The 20479-nt window shown below is 38.6% G+C and overlaps 1 protein-coding gene across 1 annotated transcript in view; it reads left to right on the forward strand.

Annotated features, from left to right (window-relative positions):
• The window catches only part of LOC126183679 (ARF GTPase-activating protein GIT1), a 288183-nt gene extending 269279 nt beyond the window's left edge, over nt 1–18904 (forward strand). Inside the window, exon 14 of the mRNA XM_049925857.1 lies at nt 17493–18904. Within this exon, the coding sequence (XP_049781814.1) occupies nt 17493–17825 (333 nt within the window). The 3' untranslated portion in view covers nt 17826–18904. The remainder of the gene's footprint in view (nt 1–17492) is intronic.
• Nucleotides 18905–20479: the final 1575 nt, after the last annotated feature.

A 20479-nucleotide genomic window follows, 5' to 3' on the forward strand; every position in this document is an offset into this window, starting at 1 on the left:
CTACCACCTACATAAGTAAGCTTTTCCTGTGTTACTTTCAAGTAATGCACTTAAGCTATTCCTGATGTAACTGGAAGATCTGTACTTCCCACTTTCATATCAACAGCCTCAAAATGCATATTGTAGACTTCGGGATATGTTACAGGTCAGTGTCACACCACGATTGTGGAGAAAGGGGGGGCCGGGGGGCGGCATGTCACTCTCCAACAAGTGTTTACCAATAAGTAAGTGGCGGAAAATTATGGGTATAGGGCGGCTTAAACACGTGGAAAATGAGATTTTTATTATTCACTCACTGTATTTGACATTTATTATTCCTTTAAAATCGCACAACAACTTCAATAAAACACAGTTTAATCATTCACACACTTATTTCACAATTATTTCACTTTTAAACTGCAAATCCTCTGAGAACTGTCTTGAATCTTCACGAGTCTCTCTCAAAAACAGCCTTGATGTGGATAGATACGTACAGCAACCAGTAATCAGAGTCAGAACTGTGTCTGCAAAAACACAAGGATTATTAAACAATTTTTGCTGTCATTAATTACTAGCAATATAATTGACAGAGTAGATTGCTAATATTTGCTATAATGAATATCACATTTGCAAGAACGATCACACTGAAGTAATTAAGTCCATCGAAACGCTTAGAAACTAACCTCTTGTCTGACGAAAACGGTCTAAAGACGCAGTGGCAATTTCTTCAGATCTGTTGACAATGATATTTTGAGTTATCACTTTACTGAGTGACTGAAATGTAGTTCAGGTACCTGTGAACATAACAATATGTTACAATTCATTTTCTAAATACGAACTATTACGGTACTGTACGGCTACTTACATATTAATTACACTATTAATATTTTCACAGTTGTTTCTTTAATACAAAATTAAAGCCAACGGAAGAAAAAACGTAAAACACTTGCCAAAGACAGGTTTGTTGAGATGCAATTTTCTGTGTTGACAGATGTAACTTTCTCATACGGTGGTAAGTCGCAGAAATCGCAGGAATCACAGAAATCGCAGAAGTAGCAGAAATCGCAGAAGTAGCAGAAGTCACAGAAATCGCAGAAGTAGCAGAAATCGCGGAAGTAGCAGAAATCGCAGAAATAGCAGTGGCGGAGGGATACACGACCTATGTTCCTTAACTGCGACTCTTAACTGCGACAAATCACAGTTAAGAATCACAGATACTCAAAAGTAGCATTCACAGAAATCACTGATATCGGAAAATCGCAGTTTAGCCCATCACTAGTTGCAATTTTGCGCTGTAGCGTGGTCCGTTGTTTTCTCATCAGATCTTAGCGCGCGTTTTCCAGCAGATGACAGTGCAGCAATGAATGAAGTAAAGATTGACGTTTGAACAACGCAAGACGGTATTGAAGTGGTACTGGATGTACAAAAGCATTATGGAGCTACTAAGGCAATGGCGTATTCAGGAGAATAGTGAAGAATGGGATAGAACCCATAGGCTTTGAAAAAAGACGCCACAAGGTTCCACCAATGATGTATTGCAAAGACACAGACGAATGTTGACAAGCAAATTCAGTAGTACAGAGAAAACAGATCGTGGACATTACCATATATACCTATCCATATTTAGAACGTAACGTTACATATATCGCGTTTTTCGCAGTAGAAAGTCCTAGTATCCTATTCTCCAGTTGATCTACATAGGTCAGCCAAAGTATAGGATACTACTGCTAGCGGAGAAAAGACTTACATATCGTTGAAATGGAATACTTCAGTTGACCTAGATAATAACACTTGCTAAACTCTATCTAAGCACCATCGTCACCATCACACACAGGAAATAATTGACATGTACTACCTCTACTTAGAAAAAAAGTTGGAATAGAACAATAAATACCTGTAGTCCTATGTACACTAAATGGATCAATGAAAACAAAAAAATCTACTATTATTCATGTACCTCTACATCTCTGACTAGTGTTCCTCCGTCTCAATCCTTATGATCTATTCTGTAGTATTTATTTTCTTTTTTGCTTCTTAGTTCCAGTACATGGCATTTCCTCTGGTACTCGAAAATAATCTAAGGACCATTGAGAACGTTTAATTCTACTGACATGTACTACTGAAGTTTGTCCTGGCAATTGTAGCTTTAGAATTACAGGGACTTTACTGTGACCATCTGGTTAGGAACCTGAAACTTCCTGAAGAACTTTTTTGTCTTACCTTCTGGACTGTAAGGGTTTGCAGGTAATACCCACTAACCTATCTGATATTTTAGAAACTCCTCTTACTTAACCCCACACGCTTTTGACATACCAGGACTTTCATGTCAGCCCATTTTGCCTTTTGCCAGACTTCCTTAAGGGTTTTTGCAAATAACTTAATGTGTTAACTTTCTTTGCACAGCTTTGGTTGAATCACATCAATTGCAGATGGTATTTTGGGACCGCATACAAGCTTGTAAGGTAGTAACCTTGCTCCTGTATGAGATTTTGAAATGTAGGCACTAACCACAAAATCTAAATATACGTCCTAGTTTGGGTATTGAGAATGCGCATAATGGCTTAACATGTTCTATAGAATCTTACGAATTTTTTCCATGTGATCATCTGTCTGTAGATGGAATGGACTTGTCCATAATTTCTTAACTTTCAGTAAGCGACAGAACTGCTGAACGAGATCGGAACTTGTCCGTTGGTCCATAATAACCGTTTGAGGTATCCCAAATTTAAGTCTCCAAAGATTCACCTAGCATGAGCTACTGTGCTTGCATTCTAATCTGGTATTGCTACCATTGCTAAATACGTTGAGAAGTGATCGACAGTTGTTAATACATACCTGTTAAGCGATTGACTCTTGTGAGACAGCTCCAAAATATCGGCTCCTGTCATTCGAAATGCATAATCAGACTCTGGTAGTCTTCGTATCTTTTGATGGCCTAAATCAGCTCGTTGTGCACGCGGAATGCAGTTCTTGACATAATGGGCGTACCCAGCGAGGGGTTTTACTAGTTTTTTACTAGTTTACTGTTTTATTTAATAAGAAATGCTGCATGTTTTCTCGGATTGTACAAGTGCATTCTTGTATTTAAAATGTTTATTAAAAGCAGTTTTTAACTGGTTTACTGTTTTATTTAATAAGAAGTGCTGTATGTTGTCTTGAGCCCTCGTTTCCTGAGACTAGTATGATCTGCCCCCCCCCCCTCCCAGTTCAGATCCTGGGTACGCCCTTGCTTGACATACTACTGAACGTCAGCATGTTTTGTTTTCCAACAGAACCTTTCTGCTACTCTTATATTCACTGCTCTCTTACCCCATGGAGTGATAACATATGGTCATGTCTTTGCTGTAATACTTCTTCCACAGAGCTGCTGGAACTACAACACATGGTTCACACTTGGCTGATCTGCACAATATCCCATCTTGTATGACTAACTGTGGCCATTTGCAATACATCTGACACACTTTGTATCACTTGCTTGCACTCTTTTCAGAACTTTGGGATCAAACGTAGCGGCTGCCGCCGAGCCGAGAGGACGAACAGTAGCAGCAGCATTTGGCTGATGAGCAGTAAATTAATTTAGTTTTTGTTTTTTTCTCATGTGCTTCTGCAAAGAAGTGAATTACACGTGTGTATTTTACTGTGTAGACTAGTGGTTAGAAAATTAATCATAGTTTCTGTATTTGCGCAAGTCTTGTGAATATCCTTGTGTAGGGCGGTTTCCTGGTGTAATTTTTTCCGTCGCCAGAAACTCTATCACGCCACTAAGTGGCCGGCCACTGTGGCCGAGCGGTTCTACGCGCTTCAGTCTGGAACCGCACTGCTGCTACAGTCGCAGGTTAGAATCCTGCCTCAGGCATGGATGGTGTGTGATGTCCTTAGGTTAGTTAGGTTTAAGTAGTTCTAAGTCTAGGGGACTGATGACCTCAGATGTTAAGTCTCATAGTGCTTAGAGCCATTTGAACGCCACTAAGTTTTAATTTTGTGCTAGTAGGCAGCATAAAATTTAGATCAGTGCATCCTAGTTAGAATATTTATCTCATGCAATTACTTTTCGGTAAACAGGGTTTCTAATAACAGGTATCTGTAAAAACATCAACTTCAGTAGAGAAATTTATTTCTGTTTAATAGCTTGTGGCCTCAAAGCACAATGAGAAATCTGCACAGCAACTTTTACTGTTTCATTATTCTCCTTTCGTATATTTTGTATACATTTTAAACTCAGTAACGCCACTTCAGGCCTTATATCTATTTTATGCACAGTACGATATGGCTAGGGACTGTGCTTGTTGTAAGCAGACACAATGAGAGTTGGCTGCTGTCCATAAACAGCTGGAAGTTGCGTTGGCTACCATCGACAGGCATCTAGGTGATGTTCAAAGTTTCGATGACGTCGGGGCGCCAGTGAAGAGACCTGCGACACCTTTGGCGCCACTGGAATCCCCTGGCGACACTGACGTCGCTGCAGCTTCTGATATGCAACATCTGAACGGTCCGTCCTCACTCCAGAGTGGGTGTCAGACAGTGGTGGGTTCGCATGTCACTGGGTCGAAAGTGAAAGAGGGAGCAGGCTGTGCAGCTGGTTCCCTATGTCCTAGCAACTGGTACAAGGTGCTGCCCAGTGTTGATGATAACACTGAGCCAGCACAGGATGCCTCCCCTGTTGGGTCAGCGGTCGATTTTCCTACCCAGTCTGGGCAAGTACAGAGGGTGGGTATGCTTGTCATTGGGAGCTCCAATACTAAGCGAGTGATGGAGCCCCTGAGGGAGATAGCAGGTAAGGCAGCAAAAAATTCCAGTGTGCATTCGGTATGTTTGCCAAGAGGCCTCATCCGTGATGTGGAGGAGGCCCTACCGTCAGGTACCGAGTGCACTGGGTGCAACAGGCTACATGTAGTGGCACATGTTGGCACAAATGACAAATGGCACTTGGATTTTGAGACCATCCTTGGCTCTTTTCGGCGGCTGGCTGATTTGGTGAATGCAAAAGCAATGCACGCGGGGTGCAGGCTAAGCTGTCTATTTGTAACATCATAAGCAAGGTTGATTGCGGTCCTCTGATTTGGGGCAGAGTGGAAGGTCTAAATCAGAGGCTCAGACGACTCTGCGACGGTATCAGATGCGAATTTCTCGACCTCCGCTATTGGGTGCAGTATTGCAGCATCTCCCTTAATAGGTGTGCACTACACGCAGGAAACGGCTACTAGGATAGCGGAGTACGTGTGGGTGCACATGGGGATTTTTTAGGTTAGAGAACCCCTCTCTTGGGATCAAAGACGATTTACCTGTTAAATCGACCACAATGATCTCCGAGAATCTTGGTCTTCACAGATCAGCGATAAAAAAGATTAATATGATTTTGGTAAATTGCAAGAACATCCAAGGAAATGTCCTAGAATTAGTAATGCTTACTGTAAGTTATAATGCACAGACAGTATTGGGAACAGAAGCTGGTTTGAACATGACGTCAGTGATATCGAAATAGTAAGCTCAGATTGGAATGTTTATCTTAAGGATAGGTTAGTCGCCAGTGGTGGCGGTATGTTTATTACAGTAAAAATTTCGATAAAATCTATCGAGGTAAACACGGATACCGAATGTGAATTAATCTGGGCGAAATTGAGTATCAAAGAACGGTCAAAATAGTGATCGAATGCTTTTATAGACCACCTGGGTCAGGATCTGTAGTTGTAGAGCACTTGAGACGGAACTTGAAAGATGTCATTAGTAATTTTTCTGATCATCCCGTTGTAACAGGGGGTGATTTCAACTTGCCAGTTATAGATTGGGAGTGTTATGTCATCAAAACTGGTGCCACAGACAGGGATTCGTGTGGCATTTTTCTGGATGTCTAGCCCGAAAATTACCTTGAGCAAGTAGTTAGAGAACAAACTCGTGAGGGTACCGTCTTAGACCTCCTGGCAACAAACAAACACGAACTTATCGAATCAGTTAATGTAGAGAAAGGTATCGGTTATCATAAAGCTGTGACAGATCTACGACGACACGTCCTATAAGGTAGGTTAAGAAAGGTAGGAAAATATATTTGCTCAGCAAGGGTGACAGGATACAAATTTCAGAATATCTCAGCAGTCAGCATCAAATATTCGGTGATGAGGACGAAGGTGTGGAGAATAAATGGAAATAAAATTCAAAGGCATCGTTCAAAATGCTATAGACAAGTATGTTCCAAATGAGGTTTTAAGGGATGGGAAAAATCCACTATGGTTTAATAGCACGTTAGAAAAGCACCACGTAAACAAAGAGCACTTCATCTCAGATTCAAGAGAAGTAAAAACCTAGCTGACAAACAACAGCTGAAGGAAGTGAAAACAAGCGTAAGGAGAACAATCAGAGAAGCTTCCAATGATTTCGAAAGTAAGACGTTGTCAACGGACCTGAGCAAAAACCGTAAGAGATTTTGGTCGGACGTAAAATCAGTAAGTGGGTCAAAATCATCTATTCATTCTCTGAGTGATCACACCGGCACCGAAACCGAAGATAACAGAGAGAAGCCTGAAATACTGAATTCGGTCTTTCGAAGTTGTTTCACCTGGATGATCGTAACACTGTCCCTTTCAATCGTCGCATGTACGTCGAAATGGCAGATATTGGGAAAACCGATCGCAGAATTGGAAAGCCGCTGCAATCGCTTAGTAGTGGAAAGGCGTCAGGACCAGTTGAGATACCTATAAGATTCTATAAAGAATATGCAAAAGAACGTGCTACCCTTATAGCAGTAATTTATCGTAGATCGCTTGAGCAACGAAAGGTACCTAATGACTGGAAAAAAGCGCAGGTCATTCCCGTTTTTAAGAAAGGTCATAAGACAGATGCACACAATTATAGACCTATATCGTTGACGTCATTCTGTTATAGACCTATGGAACATGTCTTATGCTCAAGAATTATGTCGATTTTGGAAAATGAACATCTCCTCTATAAAAATCAACATGGATTCCGCAAACAGAGTTCCTGCAAAACTCAGCTCACTATGTTCCTCCATGAGATCCACAGCACAGTGGACAACCACGCTCAGGTTGATGCCGTGTTCCTTGATTTCAGTAAGGCATTTGACACTGTCCTGCATTGCTGTTTGATGAAAAAAAACTAACTCACTGAGTATCGGAACAGACTTGCGATTTGATTCAAGACTTTCTTGCAGACAGAACTCAACACATCGCTCTTAATGGAACAAAATCGGCGGATGTAAAGGTAATATCTGGAGTAGCACAGGGAAGTGTGATAGGACCGTTGCTGTTCGCAATACACTTACATGATCTAGTAGAAAACGTAGGATGCTCTTTAAGGCTATTTGCAGATGATCCAGTTGGCTATACCAAAGTAGCAATGCCAGAAGATAGCAAGAATTTACAGAACGACCTGCAGAGAATTGAGATTAGAGATAAGATTAGATTAGTTTTTCGTTCCATACATCAGCGCAGAGGAGATCCTCGTGGATGTGGAACATGTCAATTTCTTTTTTAGGCTGAAATAACAATACTAATAGTATGAATATATACAATACATCATTTGTTTCTATTAAAAGATTCGCCAATGGAGTTGAAGGAGCTGGCCACCAGTAAGTCTTTCAGTCTCCTTTTAAACAGATCTTTATTTGAAACTAATTTCTTTGTTTGCTGGCAAATTATTGAAAATGAGTGTTCCTGAATAGTGGACCCCTTTTTGAACTAAAGTAAGTGCTTTTAAGTCCTTGTGCAGATCATTTTTGTTCCTGGTATTGTATGTATGAACTGAGCTGTTTGTTGGAAAAAAGAGACATATTATTTAGGACAAATTTCATTAAGGAATAAATATACTGAGAGGCAGTAGTTAGTATACCCAGTTCTTTGAAGAGGTTTCTGCAGGACGTCTGTGAATTTACCCCACAATAATACGTATTACACGCTTTTGGACTCTGAAAACTTTTGTTTGACTTGAAGAGTTACCCCAAAATATTATACCATATGACATTATGGAATGAAAGTAGGCAAAGTATGCGAGTTTTTTTCATTTTTATGTCGCCTATGTCAGCTAATGCTCGAATTGCAAATACAGATTTGTTAAGGCGTTTCTGCAGTTCTGTGGTGTGCTCCTCCCAACTGAATTTATTATCAAGTTGTAATCCCAGGAATTTAAGACTGTCGACCTCTTCTATCTGCTCTTCTTCATACTTTATGCATATGCTGGGTAGAAACCTCTTACAGATTCTGAATTGCATATAGTGAGTCTTTTCGAAGTTTAATGTCAGTGAGTTGGCTTTAAACCATTTATTAATATCCATGAAAATATCATTAGCAGATCTTCCAGAACTACACTCGACATTCTATTTATTGCAATACTTGTGTCATCTGCAAACAAAACGAAGTCTGCTTCTGGCAGTGTAACTGATGAGAGATCATTAATGTACACAAGAAAAAGCAATGGCCCTAAGATGGATCCTTGTGGGACACCACATGTAATTTCTTCCCATTCTGATGATGACTGATGACTTAATTCACTAGTCCCTTGCACTCACACCCTTTGTTTCCTGTTAGCGAGGCAAGACTTGAACCATTTTGCAGCCCTGCCCGTGACACCATAGAATTCTAATTTACACTCCTGGAAATGGAAAAAAGAACACATTGACACCGGTGTGTCAGACCCACCATACTTGCTCCGGACACTGCGAGAGGGCTGTACAAGCAATGATCACACGCACGGCACAGCGGACACACCAGGAACCGCGGTGTTGGCCGTCGAATGGCGCTAGCTGCGCAGCATTTGTGCACCGCCGCCGTCAGTGTCAGCCAGTTTGCCGTGACATACGGAGCTCCATCGCAGTCTTTAACACTGGTAGCATGCCGCGACAGCGTGGACGTGAACCGTATGTGCAGTTGACGGACTTCGAGCGAGGGCGTATAGTGGGCATGCGGGAGGCCGGGTGGACGTACCGCCGAATTGCTCAACACGTGGGGCGTGAGGTCTCCACAGTACATCGATGTTGTTGCCAGTGGTCGGCGGAAGGTGCACCTGCACGTCGACCTGGGACCGGACCGCAGCGACGCACGGATGCACGCCAAGACCGTAGGATCCTACGCAGTGCCGTAGGGGACCGCACCGCCACTTCCCAGCAAATTAGGGACACTGTTGCTCCTGGGGTATCGGCGAGGACCATTCGCAACCGTCTCCATGAAGCTGGGCTACGGTCCCGCACACCGTTAGGCCGTCTTCCGCTCACGCCCCAACATCGTGCAGCCCGCCTCCAGTGGTGTCGCGACAGGCGTGAATGGAGGGACGAATGGAGACGTGTCGTCTTCAGCGATGAGAGTCGCTTCTGCCTTGGTGCCAATGATGGTCGTATGCGTGTTTGGCGCCGTGCAGGTGAGCGCCACAATCAGGACTGCATACGACCGAGGCACACAGGGCCAACACCCGGCATCATGGTGTGGGGAGCGATCTCCTACACTGGCCGTACACCACTGGTGATCGTCGAGGGGACACTGAATAGTGCACGGTACATCCAAACCGTCATCGAACCCATCGTTCTACCATTCCTAGACCGGCAAGGGAACTTGTTGTTCCAACAGGACAATGCACGTCCGCATGTATCCCGTGCCACCCAACGTGCTCTAGAAGGTGTAAGTCAACTACCCTGGCCAGCAAGATCTCCGGATCTGTCCCCCATTGAGCATGTTTGGGACTGGATGAAGCGTCGTCTCACGCGGTCTGCACGTCCAGCACGAACGCTGGTCCAACTGAGGCGCCAGGTGGAAATGGCATGGCAAGCCGTTCCACAGGACTACATCCAGCATCTCTACGATCGTCTCCATGGGAGAATAGCAGCCTGCATTGCTGCGAAAGGTGGATATACACTGTACTAGTGCCGACATTGTGCATGCTCTGTTGCCTGTGTCTATGTGCCTGTGGTTCTGTCAGTGTGATCATGTGATGTATCTGACCCCAGGAATGTGTCAATAAAGTTTCCCCTTCCTGGGACAATGAATTCACTGTGTTCTTATTTCAATTTCCAGGAGTGTATTTAAAAGGATGTTGTGGTTCACACAATCAAATGCCTTTGACAAATCACAGAAAATACTTGCTGATTGTAATTTGTTATTTAATGAATTAAGTACATTTTCACTGTACGTGTAAATAGGCTTCTCGATATCAGAACCTATCAGAAATCCAAACTGTGTTCTTGATAATATGTTATTTGTGGTCAGATGGTTGAGAAGGTGCCTGTACATTCCTTTTTCTAAAATTTTTCAGAATGCTGGCAAAAATGAAATCCGTTTGTAGTTCGATGGTGTCTCCATATCCCCTTTCTTGAATAGGGGCTTAACATCTGCATATTTTAGCCAGTCAGGGCATGTCCCAGTTAAAATTGACTGGTTACACAAGAAACTTAGAATTGTACTAAACTCACAAGAACATGCCTTAATTAACTTTGTTGATATTTCATCGTAACCACTAGAATGCTTTGTTTTTAAAGATTTTGTTATGGAAATTATTTCTTTTGGTGAAGTGACATATTCATGTACCTGAAGCCATTTGTAAAGGCTAGTTTCAGATATTCAAGGGCATTATTTACTGATCCTGACAAGCCCATTCTATCAATAACAGATATAGAGTAGTTGTTAAATAGATTTCCCACACTATGCCCATCGGTTACTAATGTGTCATCTACCCTTAATGCTATTTCCTCCTGTTCCTTTCTGGTTCTACCAGTCTCCTCTTTCACTATATCCCATATTGTTTTTATTTTGTTCCCTGACATTGCTATCTTCTTCCCATAGTGCATTTGTTTAGATGTCTGAATTACTTTTTTAAATATTTTACAGTATTCGTTGTATTTAGCTAAATCATCAGCATTGGAGCTATTCTTGGTCGACAGATACATTTTCCTTTTTGTCTTACAGGAAATCTTTATTCCTTGTGTAATCCAAGGTTTTATTATAGAGTTCTGTTTAATTTGAGTAACTTTTAGAGGAAAACAGTTTTCAAACATGGTACTGACATTGTTCATGAATGTGTTATATTTTTCATTCATGTCATGAGCACTATAAACATCTTTCCAGCACATATCTTTGAGCAGTTTTCTAAAACACTCAATTTTTGGTTGATTGACTACTCTCCTGTACTCAGATTTAGCAGTCTTGATAATCTGCTTAGAGTTTACATCTAAAACAAGGAGCTGCATGTCATGATCTGATAGTCCATTTATTACAGGTTTTATGATATGATTTTGTTCCTTTGATTTGTCTATAAAATGTTATCAATGGCTGTCCTCGAGGATTTAGTGATCCCAGTTGGAAAGTTTACAGTGTGAGTTAGATTGAAAGATAACATTACTAACTGCATTAAATGTTTACTGGAAGATTGCATTAGAAAATCTGCATTAAAGTCACCAGCAATCAAAATTTCTTTGTTTCTTCCTGTTAAATAACCCAAAAGAGCTTTTAGATGATTTATGAATAGATTATAATTTCCTGCAGGTGCTCGGTAAATAGTTGGCTGAATAATGAAGTCAAGTATTTCCAATAGTCATTCGTTAAAGCATAGCAAGAATACAGACTTTGCACGTTTTGTGTATTTGTATTCACCATATAGCCTAAGGCATACTTTGTAATTAATTAGGAAACGTTGGAATAACGGATAACATTCTATTTACAGTTGTATTCAACATATAACATATGTGATCAAAACTCGCAGCGAGGTAAACACATGAGATGATAAGAAAGTAATGGTTGGACAAATAGCAGGGACAAGACGGGGAAGCTTGCCATCTTGCCCCACCCCATCTTGCCCCCTACCATACTGTTATGATATGCATACATGAACACTATTTAGTGAACATTGACTACTGACACAGCAATTTACTGTTAATAGGACGTACTATTCAGTGCTATATATACAGTCTGGACAAATGTTCACGAAACACATGTTTTAGTACCTTGAAAGGTGTAAAACATTGCAAATTAGTGTAACAATTGTACGTACCTTGCAAAGCTCACAGAAACCTCTGCGAAACTAACATTTATTTAAGGATCTAGGGATATTCACAGTAGCTTCTCAGTATATATACTCTCTTATAAAATTTGTTATTAACAACCAAACCCAATTCAAAAGTAATAGCAGTGTGTATAACTACAATACTAGGAGAAAGGATGATCTTCACTATTCAAGATTAAATCTAACTTTGGCACAGAAAGGGGTGAATTATACTGGCACTAAAGTCTTTGGTCACTTACCAAATAGTATCAAAAGTCTGACAGATAACCAACAAGTATTTAAGAAGAAATTAAAAGAATTTCTGAATGACAACTCCTTCTACTCCATAGAGGAATTTTTAGATATAAATTAAGAAAAAAAAGATAAAAAAATATTTAAAAAATAAAATAAAAATAAAAAATAAATAAAAACAAAAAACACAAAAAATAAAGTTGTTATATTAACTTAAGTATGTTGTTAAATTAACCTAATTATGTCATGTATTAGAAAATTCGACTCGTTCCACATCATTACGAAATATCTTATTCATGATCCATGGAACTAGTATTAATCTAATCTAATCTAATCTAAGGTTCAGGAATGTTAGCACACTGGGACCTGTGTATTGATGATGTTGATGTAGCTATCCACAGATGGCAGCACTCTAACTGTAGCTTATAGCCCTTCCCATTCTTACCCCACCTCCCCGTCTTGCCCTGCCTTCCCCTAAACAAAATTTTGTATTTTTTGTTACCTCCAGTCGTAAAAACAAATTCGATAATTTGTTTACCATATGAATTTCTTTAAGATTACTTCAATGGTTTAAGTATTGAGTTAAATCTCTTTTACTGACATAATTATTCAACTGGGTTAAAATACTTATACATTCAGGTTTTGTAACATATTCCATTTTTAAGTATTGCTTAGTAACAGCATCATAACCATTTACAGGATCATTTACAAACGCAATTCTTCTAAGTTTACAACCGATATATCCTTAAGTTGTTTTAAAAATGTCACGCATAATTCTTTCTGGAATTGTTTAATTAAACTTTCTACTTTCTGATCAATTTCTGCTTTAAATTCATCTTTTACATACCCTAAATTTATTTGTCCATTAATTGTGTAAGTTTTAAGCTGTGCCTTATTTCCAAAAATGTACATTTATTAAAGTTAGAATATCAAAAAACCTAATACTTCACACATAATAGTTTTAAAACAAATAGAGGCAAATATCAATAAATTACTTCATATAAATTCTGAATTAGTTGTCTATTATAGTCTAACTCACTTGAATCGAGATATTCAACCAATTCTTTTGAAATATTTCCACAAAGTGAATGAAATACAAATTTGTATTGTTATTTTTGTAATAACAAATCCAGTAGGTATCAGAATGATCAGATGTCCCTAAATTAATTATTCCGCATTCTAATTTTTTTGGTTCATTAGGTAATTCATCAATCAAAAAACACAATGAAAATATTTAACTTTGAATTGTTTAACAAACTCCTCTGTTTCAAAATTATATAAAGGATTATTATGCACCTGTATGAGCAGGATAAGCCTTGTGGCACATTTTTTGATTATTTTTCGAATGATTTGCTAGATGCAGCACCTTTTTTCTCCATTGCTCGATTATGTCTTTTCTTTTCTTCCAATTCTCCGTTGGCTTTAATCTTGTTTATTACCGCATTTTGGATTTCTACAGAACCACCAGCAAGTGAACCAACAGTTGCTAGACACGGTAATGCAGTTAATAGTAATGGAAGAAATCAACATTCATGTTCTGTTAATCCTTTACCTTCTTCCTTTTTTGTTACATATTCAATAATCTTTTTCACAACAGGAATACCTGATGCATTAAGTAAATTTCCAACAGTTTTTATCTCTCCTTCTTTTCTGTACATCATTAAAAAATGGATCAGTACTCTATAATTGTTCAGTATTCAATGTAATTTTATTTGATTTTGGTTTAGTTTTAGAACTTGGTAGTAAGGTATAATCAATTGAAAATGTATTGATTTATACAGGGTGGTCCATTGATAGTGACCGGGCCTGTATAGACAAAAATTTATAAGGATTAAAACCATTAGATAGTCGCACCAATTTCAACAACATCAATGCAAATTCTAATTTTCGTTTTCCATACATTATTCCTGTAACGGCAGCTGCAGCTATTTTTTTCTCATAATGAAGCATCACTTGCATGCATTCTTTCATGTCTCTTTTCTAATTCTTTCTTATCTATATAAGAAATATCATGTTCTTTACATGCTTCATCTAGGTAATCTTTCTTCTAATTTGGTTCACAGGCCACAAAATTGATAGCTGGAAGATGCATTTCAAATGGTAACTTATTAATCTCAGTGTTTACTAATACTTTACCATGTTTTTTACTTTACCAAAATGTGTGTGGCAAATCAGTCAGAAATCTAATTAAATATGGAATTCCTTTTGGGTTAGCAACTATGATATCCCTACGTTTATTTATTATAATCTGTGTTATACAAATTTTTTCATAATGATAAATTTTATTTCCAGCTAATTTTTCTCGATGAATTACTGCTAATCTATCGATAAAATAGCTAACCTCATTCATCCAAAGATATTCATCTGGTTTTTCTGTATATTTTTAAGTTAAACCATAACCTGTTTTTGCATCTGAATAATCTAGAGAATCTGAATCTAATGATAGTTGCTATACTTTTGGAAAATATATTTTAACATTATCTATTGCCAGTATATTGTATTTTTACCTATATTTTATTTTATTTGGGTATTCTCAGAGTATAATGCTCCTGAATGGTACAATATATCTGCATGATTTGATAAATCAACACAATCAAATTTTTCACATATATCATACATGGTAATTTGTTTTTTAGTTAAAAGATGGTGTAAAACATCTGTGCCTTCAATTTTCACCAATTTTTAATTTATCGAAATCGAAAGAACTGCAAAACGCCCAACAAATTTAAATCTCTCAACAGATTTTAATCCAAAAGTTGGATATTCATTATGATTAATATACCTTAACAATCTTTCACTAACATTTATTTTTAAGTACCATCTTGAAGATTTCTGAAGCTATCTTTAGACTGCTTCTCTTTTTTTATTGAATTGAATCTCATTTATTTTTTAACAGCACCTTTTTTCTCTTATTCATATTTATTTACTGCACCTTCAATATCTGATTCACTTAATGTAAAGTCATTACATACCAGGAATTTCATCAGACAAATCGTCTACTTATCTAATTGATTATAAATCCCCAAATTCTTCTAGATGAGGATGTCGATGATGATGAACCCTTTGTTTTTCAACTTCTCTATTTTCTTGAATAGCTTTCAAAGCATTATCACCTAATCCTTCGATCCCTTGTTTTAGTTGTTCAATAACATCAATAACTGGTTGACCTTTTCTGTATATTTTTCATATTGCGTTTGTGGTTGTTTTTTTCCAAAGCATGAATTATTCTTTCAGTTCTTCAGATTTCTTTCTATTTCATTTGGCTTTTTTAACAACTTGTGGTTCATATTTTGCAAGCATTTATTATCTAAATCTACATATCTACATATTTACTCCACTAGCCATAAGCGGTGGGTTGGGGAGGGCACTATTCACGTCAAAGTCATATTTCATCCCCTCTGTTCCACTCACAGATCGCATAAGGGAAAAACGACTGTCCGAACGCCTCAGCACAAGCTCAAATTTCCCTTATCTTTGAATGGTGATCATTGCATGATATGAAAGTTGGTAGTAAAAATATATGCTCTACATCCTCGGCGAATATCAGATTTTGGAATTTAATGAGCAGCCCCTTCCATTTAGCACATTGTCCATCTGCAAGTGTGTCCCACATCAAACTTTCTATGAGATTTGTAATGCTCTCACAATGGCTAAATGTACCAGTCATGAATCTTGCCACTCTTCTCTGGACCTTCTCAGTCTCTTGAATCAGACCCTACTGGTAAGGGTCGCATACAAACGAACAATACTGTAAGACTGGACGAACTAAAGCATTGTAAGCAATTTCCTTTGTTAAAGGACTGTATCGCTTCATGGTTCTAGCAATAAATCGCAATTTAGAGTTCGCCTTACCTGTTACTTGTGTAATCTGATCGTTCCATTTGAGATCATTTCGAATAGTGACATCCAGATACTTGATGGATGTTACTGCTTTCCAAGACTGGGCATTTATTTTGTACTCATACATTAATGGGGATTTTCGCTTTGTTATACGCAGTAGGTTACACTTACTAATGTTGAGAGATAACTGCCAGTCATTACACCACGCATTTTCTGCAAATCCTCATTGATTTTTTCACAACTTTCGTGTGATACTACTTTCCTGTATACTACAATATCATCAGCAAACAGTCTAATTTCGCTGTCAATACCTTCAACCAGATCGTTTATGTAAATCGTATAAAGCAGCGGACCTATTACGCTGCCCCTCGGCACACCTGATGTTATGCTTGTTTCTGTTGAAGTCTCCCCATTCAGGACGACATACTGCTCTCTGTCTGTTAGAAAACTCTCTATGCAACCGCATATATCATCAGATAGACCGTAAGCGCGCACTTTTTGGAGCAAGCGACAGTGCGGAACAGAGTCGAAAGCCTTTTGAAAGCCGAAGAATATGGCATCAACCTTGGAACTGGTGTCTAGAGCCTGTTGTATAACATGCACAAAGAGGGCCGGCTGTGTCTCACATGACTGCTGTTTCCTAAAACCGTGCTTGTTTCTTCAGATGTGCTTTTCAGAGTCTAGAAAGGTCATTATGTCTGAACACAATAAATGTCCCACGATTCCAGAGACAAAGAAAGTGTTAATTAAACATTTTTAATGTCTAACATTACTTGTTTTATGTTTTATGTTCTTGTTTACCAATTTCATTTACAAAATTTAATTAGATGACGTATTTTAAATATACATCTTTCAAAAAAGTCATAACTACATGTAGCTGGTCCGGATTTAGAAACATTACTAGACTGTGAACAATTACTATAATATTCGCCAAAGTTTGATTCAATTTTTTCTAATTTTACCTATGTTTTAAACAATCAAGAGCTTCTTTAAATTCATTTATCTGTTCACTGTGGTCTGATATATATATGGTACCACCTTTTAAAGTACTCATTTCATAAGGATAAAAACATTAATACTTAATGAAATTCTGTATTTTATTTCTGAACTTAAATTCATGCATTTTCTAGTCACGTCAATCATAAAAATTGAAACTGATCATTCCAACAATTACTACACATTTCTTTAAAATAACCTATCATTTATTCAATAAAATAGTAAATGAGTAGATTATTTCAGTAAAGTGATAAGTCATCCTTTCTTAAAAATGGGTTAACCATTCCAGAAGATAAACTTTTAAAAATGTTTCACTATTTGGCTTTTATTCAACTTAATTGGTTACATAGAAAAATAATACACTTTCAGTGTATATTTGATATTTACTATATAATATAGATTACCAGGAATGATCTGACTCAATGGTGTTTTATTTTCCACGTGTTTTATTTCAGATGGTTCGCAAGTATCGGCGACAAACGTCTAGGCAAGATTGGTCATTGGAGTCAATGGAAGGCGCTGTAAATGCTGTTATAAAAGGTCATATGGGTTCTTTCAGGGCTGCTCGACAGTTCAACGTGCCACAGACAACGATTGAACGACATGTAGGAAAGAAACATGCTAATCCTGGCTATACAGTTGTGAAAAGGTTAGGACCAATCACTAGTGTGTTTACCCCAGAACAAGAGGCAGAACTTAAAGACTACTTAACACAGATGGAAGGACAATATTTTGGCCTAACACTTAAAGAACTTTGTAAACTTGTTTTTCAGCTAGCTCAACCTTAACAACATCAAACATCCATTTAATACTGTAGCCAAATCTGCAGGAAGAGATTGGTTAAATGGGTTTCTTGCGCGAAATCCTACCTTAACAATACGAAAACAGAGGCCACATCAATCGCACGAGCAATGGGGTTTAATCGAGTTGCCGTACATCGGTTTTTAGATCTGTTAGAAAGTCAATTAGACACGTTAAAGTTTACGGGAGACAGAATTTTCAATTGCGATGAGACTGGTTTAACAGTCATTCCAAAAGGTCATACAATGGAGGTTGTTTTGAAAGGGCGCAGACAGGTGGGAGCAGTTACTTCAGCAAAAAGAGGCCAGCTGTGACTGTAAAAATCTGTGTTTCAGCGTCAGGGTGCTACGTACCACCTATGTTAATTTATCCTCGAAAACGAATGCAACAAGCGTTTGAGACTGGCCTGCCCCCTGGTGCCTGGGCAGAAGTCCAAGAAACTGGTTGGATGACGAAAGAACTATTTTTGACTTGGTTTAAGAAGTTTATTGCATTTACTGGAGCGTCAAATAAAAGACCAATACTTCTCATTTTGGACGGCCACAAAACGGACACCAAGAATTTAGAAGTGATAGATGTGGCCCGCGAAAATAGGGTTGTCTTACTGTGTTTGCCACCACTCTGCTCACACCGTCTTCAACCACTGGACGTGGCATTTATGAAACATCTCAGTAAATTTTACGAAGATTTAGTAAGATCGTGGCTTCACACCCATCCTGGAAAAGTTGTTACGCTGCATCAGATCGCAAGTTTATTCGGCAAAGCCTTCATTCATTCAGCTACAATGTCCACAGCAGTGAACAGGTTTCGGAAAACAGGCATTTGGCCTGTAAACAGAAATGTGTTTCAAGAAATTGATTACCTTCCCTGTTCAACTACAGACATTAATCAAGTTCCCACATCTTAAGTTACAGAAACGGAAGACCAAATACCAGAGATGTTGTCAAGACGTAAAACACCTGAACGATTAACAACTGACGATCAAGCCTTTGTTTCGTCTAACTTTCAGGTTACCAGCCCTGAAATGGTGTTAGCTATTCCAAAGGTGGATAAAAAAAAAAGGAAACCATCTAACAGGCGTGGGAAACCCATTGTTTTAACCGATTCTCCTTTAGAAGTGAAATATCTGCAGAAATTAAACGAAAAGGAGTCCCCAAACGTTTAATAAACCTGGGATACCACCAAAAGGACATAATGTCAATGAAAAAGTGACGAACTTTACTGATGTCTTAACCACCCCTTCATGCTCTAGGGATAATAAACTGAGGTCGAATGACAACGAGGAAGAGAGTGAAGAATGTTTATACTGCTATGACTTCTCTGAAGGAGGCTGGATATGTTGTATTAGCTGCAGACACTGGGCCCACGACACTTGTGCAGGGATAGAAAGTGATGATGATGAGGCTGTCCACACTTGTGTACTATGTGAAAGTAAGAGACCTAAATAAAACGTAATACCTCATTCTACAATTCCATGTTACGCTACAGAACCATGTTTTAAATCTTATCGTCACATGATTTCGTTATTCCAGTCCTTATTTAAGCTTTAGAGATGAATTCGTGCTAGTTCCCCATCTTACCCCGCATATGGGGCAAGACGTGGAATTGGTAGTTTATGTTTCAAATCGAGATATTTCTAACTAAATGTAACAAGTTTGCAGGTTTCTTTGCATGCTATTGTAATTCAATGGTTAAGTAAACAAATGATAATCAAACCTACTTGAATTTGTTTATTTTCGTTCCCTTTGTAAGGGTTTAAAGTTAGCTTCCCCGTTTTGCCCTGCCTTCCCCTATAAGTTAATTTTTTTTAAATTGTTGCTATTGTTCGAAATATAAATAAAGAATTATCTTTTAATGGTTTGGTATTACAGTAAGAGGTTTTGACGATCATTATGAAATAACTCCTACTAATCAGTCAATAACAGTAAATAAATCAAGTTTTCTAACTATAAGAGTAAATGATCCTGTTAAAATTCTTCAAGTTGATGTACAGTTGATTATATTATGTGAAATAAATAAGTCTTCTTAAATTTTTGTTCTAGATAAATGGCTAAACTTATCGACTTTTGAAGTAAAAACGCTTATTGAAACACATGGTCCTCACAGAGAACCGCTAACAGAAGTGGTAAAGGCTGCCAGTCTTGCTTGCAAGATGAAAGTAGAGCTGACCATTTGCAGCATAGTCGAAAGGACCGATTGTGGACCTCTGGTACACTGAGTGGAGAGTCTGAATCAGAGGCCCAGACGGTTCTGAGACCTTGCAGGCTGCAGATTCCTCGACTTGCGCCAAAGGTTGGTTGGGTTTTGGTTTCCCCTGAATAGGTCAAGTGTCCACTATACGTGGGAGGCGGCTACGTGGGTATCAGGGGCTGTGTGGCGTGTACTGGGCGGTATTTTAGGTTAGAGGGTCTCAGGAAAACACAAGAAGGGCTTCAGTTGCAAAGTGTGCAGGCTGAGTACAGGAATAACGTAGAAACAGGAACCATTCGTACAACAGCTGTAAATTGTCGTAGCTCCAAGCGCTAATAGAAAGCACTGATGCTCAAATCGTTATAGACACTGAAAGCTGGCTAAACTGTGTATAAACTCAGCCGAAATTTTTGCGAAGAACCTAATGGTGTTCTGAAAGGATAGGCTAAAC

Source organism: Schistocerca cancellata, chromosome 1, assembly GCF_023864275.1.
Source record: "Schistocerca cancellata isolate TAMUIC-IGC-003103 chromosome 1, iqSchCanc2.1, whole genome shotgun sequence".
Taxonomy (NCBI): Eukaryota; Metazoa; Arthropoda; class Insecta; order Orthoptera; family Acrididae; genus Schistocerca; species Schistocerca cancellata.